The sequence below is a fragment of the Sinocyclocheilus grahami genome, unplaced genomic scaffold, assembly GCF_001515645.1.
Source record: "Sinocyclocheilus grahami isolate Dianchi unplaced genomic scaffold, SAMN03320097.WGS_v1.1 scaffold54.1, whole genome shotgun sequence".
In the NCBI taxonomy this organism is placed as follows: domain Eukaryota; kingdom Metazoa; phylum Chordata; class Actinopteri; order Cypriniformes; family Cyprinidae; genus Sinocyclocheilus; species Sinocyclocheilus grahami.
Genome location: NW_015505233.1, coordinates 626,071 through 634,027, shown reverse-complemented (window position 1 = coordinate 634,027; position 7,957 = coordinate 626,071). Strand labels below are relative to the sequence as shown.

Here is a 7,957-nt window from a genome sequence, read left to right as displayed (position 1 = left end):
AAAAAAAAATGGAGCCTTTTGTTGATATTTCTCTAATTTCATATGTGTCTCCTCCAAAGTTTCAGAAAAGATTTAAACAGAAGAGATTTATTAACATGATTACATTTTTCCAAGACCAGATAATCTAAGCTACAGTATTATGCAAGTTAATTTACCTTTAATATACTTTTGATATATTTTTGTTCGTCGGTTTGTAGCTGTATTTAAATTATTGCCTAACTGAATTCCATTTTTCTTTATTTTTAATTCCCCTTTTTTCAATTATTTAATTTTGGGAATTTTAGGATAAATACCTCACATTTAATTGACACAACTGAAAACTCAATTAAAGGAGTAGTTCACTTCCACAACAAAAATTTACAGATAATGTACTCACCCCCTTGTCATCCAAGATGTTCATGTCTTTCTTTCTTCAGTTGTAAAGAAATTGTGTTTTTTGAGGAAAACATTTCAGGATTTCTCTCCATATAATGGACTTCTATGGTGCCCCCGACTAGTTTGAACTTCCAAAATGCAGTTTAAATGCAGCTTCAAAGGGCTCTAAACGATCCCAGCCGAGGAAGAAAGGGCTCTAAACGATCCCAGCCGAGGAAGAAGGGTCTTATCTAGCGAAACGATTGATTATTTTCTAAAACTTTTTTACAACGTATATACTTTTTAACCTCAAACGCTCTTCTTGTCTAGCTCTGCATGAACTCTGTTTTTTTCCCCGGTCCAAGACAGTTATGGTAGGTCTAAAAACTCCCATCTCATTTTCTCCTCCAACTTCAAAACATCCTACATTTCTGCAGAAGTACCGACCCAGTATTTACAAAGTGAACATGCAAAGAAGATCAAATGCCCTTTACAAAAAAATGGCAAAACAGCGATGTAGGATGATTTAGGACAATTTTGAAGTTGGAGGAGAAAATGAGATGGGAGTTTTTAGACCTACCCTAACTGTCATGAACCGGAAAAATGCAGAGCTAGACAAGAGGAGCGTTTGAGGTTAAAACGTATATAAATAGTAATTTTTTTTTTAAATAATCAATAGTTTCGCTAGATAAGACCCGTCTTCCTCGGCTGGGATCATTTAGAGCTCTTTGAAAGCTGCATTTAAACTGCATTTTGGAAGTTCAAACTCAGGGGCACCATAGAAGTCCATTATATGGAGAGAAATCCTGAAATGTTTTGCTCAAAAAAACAATTTCTTTACGACTGAAGAAAGAAAGACATGAACATCTTGGATGACAAGGGGGTGAGTACATTATCTGTACATTTTTGTTCTGGAAGTGAACTACTCCTTTAACGCCTGTCTATCAAGTAAGCAAATAAATAAATATAATATATACATTTACATTTAAACAATAATTAGTGCAAATTATTTATTTGCTTTATAAAGTAACAAGTAAAAATATTCTATGTGACACGCAGGCATGTTTGTGATGAAGAATGGCACTTCCCAGCATCCTCCAGTACAGTGGCCTGATGGAGTGGTGGATGCTGCAGTTCTTTTCCCATATGTGCTAGTGCTACAAAATCAGACTATTCATATCTACAGCATTCTGGACCAGCAGCTGAAGCAAACTGTCCCTTTACAAAGTGCCAAATCTCTCGTCTCAACAGAAGGTTCGTTTTACAATCCAACATCAATCTTTCAAAAATCATTAATCAGAAGTCATAGTAAATTCAGAGGTAATATTGCCGTTAATAATTGCTCATATATTGTATCTTTACTTCTTTAAAAATTAAAATTATTTAAAAAAAAAATTTTATTAACATTTTTTTTTTTTATTATAATAATTTTTTTTAATCAACAAATACTACAAATATGTTTCACACAAAATATGCCAGATTCACACTGACTTTAAACCAGCGGTTCTCAGCTCTGGGCTGCGTTTCCCAAAGGCATCGTAAGTTTAAGTACATTGTACACCCATTGAAACCAATGGAGCTACGATCAATTTAAGCTTACGATGCTTTTGGGAAATGCAGCCCTGCACATTTTGTATGTTTCTGAATCTCACACACTCAGTTCAGTTCATGGATCTCTCTCCTAACAAGCTGATGATCTGAATCAATAAGGGGAGACATACAAAATGTACAGAGCAGTGGGTCCTTTAGTTGAGAACCACTGCTTTAAAACAATCAGATTTGAGTATGCAGTCTGAGTTTGTTGCCATAATCTGTAGACACTGATAATAGCAATATCATGCTTTTAATTTTATAGTCATTTAATGGCACATTTTTAACTATTTCCTATCTTTTTCTGTTATAGAAAGTGTTTTTGTTGTTGCTGACAAAGAGATTCATCGGCTGTCACCTGTTCCTTTGGAGGATCAGATTGAAGACCTGGTTAAGAGTCAGAGAGTTGATGAAGCCCTGATGCTGTTGGACAGACTTCAAGATCTCCTGCCAAAAGATTCATACAAGGTAAGACCAATGATAAATTACTAAGTATTTACTAATTACAAAGTGGATGTTTGTCTTATCTTTCTTTAAAATGTTAGAAATATACATATAATCCATTAAGCCAGCATCTATAAGCAGGGGGTCATGAATAATGTTAACCTGCCAATCTTTGACCCCTTAGTGTCAATAATATAATTTAATCATAATTTATAACACATAGATTATATTTGATAAGTAGGTATATCCTGTTGAAAGACAGAGTCATATGAGAATAATCTTACAACATAGAAACTACACATAATGTTTAACGGAGCCATGAGGTCAGTGAGGCTGAGCGTCTTACACACTGAGCAATGTAATTCATATAAGCACTCGCGCCAGATGCACAGATGCCATTCCAGCAAGACAATAGTATTAAACAAAGATCACAGAGTCACATGTTCACAGATGTGAGCTTATCAAATTCATGATTTTACATTTTTATATACTAGCTTATCAATAATAAAGCAAACTAAAGTAAACATGTTCTATATATATATAAATATATATTATATATATATGAACTGTGTATATTTATTATGTATATATAAATACACACACATGCATGTATGTATTTAAGAAAAACATGTTATGTTCATATATTAAATATTATATAGAATATAAATTATATGAATATAATTATACGTGAAAATATTTTCAAAATATATACTGTATGTGTGTGTCTTTATTTGGATGTCATTTAATAGTGATTAATCGTTTCCCAGCACTAATATATATATATATATATATATATATGTGTATGTATGTATGTACATACTGTATATGTATGTATTTATTTATTTATAGTCCAACTTCATAATTGGAGTGAAAACTAATATATTTATCAATTGCATAACATATATCCTGATTTATGCCATTCATCACTTTACTTTTAGGATCTACATAAAAATGTCATCTGTACATCTGGAATGATAAAGTTCTATAGAGAGGCTTTTGTGGAAGCAAAAGAGCTTTTTATGTAAGTAATGTTTTAATGTGTTTTACAAGAAAGTACTTTTTCAGTTTTTCTGCTTTATAATTTCGTGTAATTTGTGAAGAACATCCTTCACCTTTTCACTAGAATCCTTTATTTTCCAGTAAAGGTGAACTAGACCCAAGGGAAATCATTAGCCTTTATCCAGCTATGCCTGTTATGAGTGAAGACTTTACACCTCAGACAACAGCAGTGAGCAATGCCAAAGACCTGTGGACGTTAAGTCGAGACGATTGGCCGACATTTCAACAGTACCTAATCTTTTTGGATGACTTCTTGAGAGAAGTCAGGCCAACAGGACTGGGCCAAATGTGTCCTCAGGACATCGACTCAGCACTTTTTAAGCTGTATTTAGAACAAGGTGAATATGGAAAACTGGACCAGCTTGTGTCGACGCAGAATAACTGTAACCTCCAAATGTGTGTGCCTGACTTGGAACAGCACAAAAGGTTTGTGCTCATCATTTAAGGCTGCTTCAGCGTTCACAGGTTATTTTCTAGTTTCTAGTGAGAAGCCACTAACTCATTTGCTGCCATCTCAGGTTTTTCACACTTGGATTGCTCTATCAAAGTCAAGGCCAGCATTTCAATGCAATTCAGGTATCTTTTCATCTTTGAAAGATCCACAGAGCAATGACTAAAGATGGATCAGAAAGGAAAGTACATTTCTTTTTTTCTTTTTTTTAGACCTGGGTTAAAATTGTGGAAGAGCAGAGCGAGGACCCCTCACACATCAGCGTATTCCAGCAAATAGTTAATACTCTCTCAAATCTGGAACATAAACCCATCATCTGGAAATTTGTAGACTGGGTTCTTCAGAGAGACCAAGAGGCAAGCATTTTAACTGTACTGTTTATCAACAGCAGAGGGCAGAGTTACACAGATTTCATCAAGTCTAGGTTACTCTTTTGCCCTTGGCAGTAAAAGAAACACTATTATGTATCTAGAATTTGCTCTAAGACACTAAGAGCAACCTTGCTATAATACACTATTCATCAAAAGTTTGAGTTTGGTAAGATTTTTTTTGAATACCTTTGAAAGAAATGTCTTATGCTCACTAAGGCTGCATTTATTTGATCAAAAAATACAGTAAAAACGTTAATATTTTGAAATAATACTATGGTTTAAAACAAATGATTGTCCAATTTAGTACATTTTAAAATATAATTTATTCCTGTATCAGTAAGGCTGAATTTTCAGTGTCATTACTCCAGTCTTCAGAGTCACATGATCCTTCAGAAATCATTCTAATATGCTGATTTGGTGAACAAGGAACATTTATTATGATCAATGTTGAAAACAGTTGTGCTGCTTAACATTTTATGGAAACCGTGATGCATTTGGATGAATACAAAGTTCAAAAAGTGTTTATATATATATATCTTACTACTAAACTTTTGAACGCCAGAGTTATTGCATTTTAAGCTAGGCTATGTGTTTTTTCTAAAACATGCTCTTTATTTTAATATAGGCTGGAATACTGATCTTTACAAAGACGCATGCACACAGCCATGTTACATTTGCACCAGAAGAAGTCCTTACCATTCTCACCAGCTACCCACTTGCTATGACTCTCTACTTGGATTATTTAGTCAATGAATTACACAGCAAGGTGACTTATCCATTTGTAATTAATGACTGTTTTAAGGGGGTCACCAGAAATCAAATTTACATTGGCGTTTTGACATACACAAGAGCTTATATGTATAGAACAGTGTTATTTTAGTATTACTGATATACTGTTATAGTTGTATTCATATTTTGAATGAGCTTTTATAGTTTCAGTTTCATTTTTTTTGTCATTTTGTTATGTACTTTGACATTTTTGTTCATTTTATTTGTAAAAATATTCATAAGTAGTTTTTTGGGGGTGCATTTTTATTTCAGTTAATAACTACTTAAACTTTGATTTATCATTCTCATTAAGTTTTTTTTCATCTAAAATTTTAGATTTTATTTCAGCATAATTTCAATTGCCAATTTTTTTTGATTAAAGACAACAACTCTGGTATGAAAAGATTTGTAACATTCATAACAGAACACTTCCTCATCAGTCAAAAAGAGCTTCTAGTGAAACTCGATTATAAAAACCGACTCGTTCTGAACTTCTGCAATTTTGTGGCATTGCATCAACACATGACCGTCGTCCACGTTTACACATCAGAACTGGATGATCAGAAACTTTACCTGGCCATTTACAGTGATGCAATAAAGAGAAAGCAGGATAAATGCTATTATTTCTATATCTCAGGGGTCTATTACAGAAAGTTAAGTCTCAAATTAAGCCCTAACAAGCTTCAAACAGAAATCACCATGGTTACTAAACAGACAGCACTCAATTAGGATGTTTCTATAATATGGTCCCAGAGAACCAAAGTTAAGTGTAAAATTTGTGTGTAAAACTATTTATTATACAACATGGGGTGCACAGCAGCAAAAAAAGAAATGGTCAGAGAGAGTATAATGATTGAAAAAAAAGAAATGACAAAAGATTCTGTAAAAATGACCCCTTTCATGCCAGTTTTGCATTACTGAACACTGCATTTAAGAAACCAGTTGTCTATTCACAGGAAGAAAAGCATCATACCATGCTCATCGCCTCATATGTCAAATGGATACGGCAGTCAATCGAGGATGACTACAACAATAAAACAAGCAAGGAAGAGATGAGACATAAACTACAGCAATTACTTTGGCAATCTTCTTTCTATAATGTGTACACCATATATGGTGAGCATGCAGATAAAGACTTTAATAGGTTAATTACACTAATATAATTTAAACTTAAATGTGTTTGATACTGTTGCAAGTGTTCATGGATGAAAGAAACCACTAAACCCTTTATTGCCACAGACCAAATAACACCCTCGTTTCTTCATGTGGAGAGAGCAATTTTACTTGGGAAGTCTGGTAAACACAAAAAGGCCCTGCTCCCCTTTCATGCCAGTTTTGCATTACTGAACACTGCATTTAAGAAACCAGTTGTCTATTCACAGGAAGAAAAGCATCATACCATGCTCATCACCTCATATGTCAAATGGATACGGCAGTCAATCGAGGATGACTACAACAATAAAACAAGCAAGGAAGAGATGAGACATAAACTACAGCAATTACTTTGGCAATCTTCTTTCTATAATGTGGACACCATATATGGTGAGCATGCAGATAAAGACTTTAATAGGTTAATTACACTAATATAATTTAAACTTAAATGTGTTTGATACTGTTGCAAGTGTTCATGGATGAAAGAAACCACTAAACCCTTTATTGCCACAGACCAAATAACACCCTCGTTTCTTCATGTGGAGAGAGCAATTTTACTTGGGAAGTCTGGTAAACACAAAAAGGCCCTGCAGGTTTTGGTCCATGAAGAAAAAGACCAGCAGGCTGCTGAAAGCTACTGTTGGAGGACCTCTGCTGGACGAGACAGAAAGTTTACTCAGGGAATGTTTCTCTCTCTGCTTCAAATCTACCTAGAGTCCTGTCAACATGTTATCACGGCAGTGGATCTGCTGAACAAAAATGCAGCGTCTTTTGATTTAGTCAGTGTGTTGAGGGTGCTGCCGGACTCCTGGTCTCTTAAACTGGTTCTGCGGTTCCTCTGTGAATCACTGAGAGGAACAGTGCATGACAAAAGAATGCGAGGTCTGGAGATGAGCCTAGCCAAGGTGGAAACCCTAAGACACAAGCATGTCTGGGTGAGACGTACTATAAATGAAACCATTTATGTGAGGAAAAAAACCCCCTCAAATATTCAATTGAACCTAAACAGCAACTCTAATGTTATTCTTTATGCTCCCAGATGGAAGCAACGCATGAAAAGATCCGAGTTGACAGAGGATGTGTTTGCCATTCATGCCAGAAACGTCTTACAAGGCCCGAGTTCCTGCACAGGCCGACAGGAGAGCTGACACACATATCCTGTCATGTTGGAGAAAGCGGACACTGAACAACAAAGACACTGTTATTCACACCTATTCACATTTTAACTCTCAGCAGATGCTGTTTTATTAGGTTGCCTACTATAAAGATAGTAATTACTTGGATAGTAAGGCAATTACTAGCACAAATTGCTGAGAATATATGACACATGCTAAGACACACACCAACAAAGCAAGACACAAAATACGAGCAGGAAACCCACAACAACTGCATATATACTAAATATAGCTGGGATGATATTGTACAATTTAATGCATACTGGACAAATGTGACCCTGGACAACAAAACCAGTCAAACTAGTCAATTTTTTGAAAATGGGATTTACAGTACACAATCATCTGAAAGCTGCATAAATAAGCTTTCCATTGATATATGAGGGTTTATTTTTTTAGGATAGGACAATATTTGGCTGAGAGAACTATTTGAAAATCTGGAATCTGAGGAAATCGCCTTTAAAGTTATCCAATTGAAATTACAATATTCTTACGCACATTAGAATGATGTATTATAGTGCAAGATAAAGACTCAGAATTGCAAAAAATGGACCAGATTTCTGAGTGTACATCCCACTTTTTATTTTCTGTTTATA

General features: G+C 34.7%; 1 protein-coding gene across 1 annotated transcript in view; it reads left to right on the top strand.

Annotated features, from left to right (window-relative positions):
• The window catches only part of LOC107583674 (transforming growth factor-beta receptor-associated protein 1), a 9,754-nt gene extending 2,190 nt beyond the window's left edge, over window positions 1-7,564 (top strand). Inside the window, exons 2-11 of the mRNA XM_016269957.1 lie at window positions 1,414-1,608; window positions 2,258-2,412; window positions 3,327-3,409; window positions 3,529-3,873; window positions 3,966-4,023; window positions 4,111-4,254; window positions 4,895-5,035; window positions 6,420-6,579; window positions 6,703-7,124; window positions 7,229-7,564. Coding sequence (XP_016125443.1) covers window positions 1,414-1,608; window positions 2,258-2,412; window positions 3,327-3,409; window positions 3,529-3,873; window positions 3,966-4,023; window positions 4,111-4,254; window positions 4,895-5,035; window positions 6,420-6,579; window positions 6,703-7,124; window positions 7,229-7,375 — 1,850 coding nt within the window. The 3' untranslated portion in view covers window positions 7,376-7,564. The remainder of the gene's footprint in view (window positions 1-1,413; window positions 1,609-2,257; window positions 2,413-3,326; window positions 3,410-3,528; window positions 3,874-3,965; window positions 4,024-4,110; window positions 4,255-4,894; window positions 5,036-6,419; window positions 6,580-6,702; window positions 7,125-7,228) is intronic.
• Window positions 7,565-7,957: the final 393 nt, after the last annotated feature.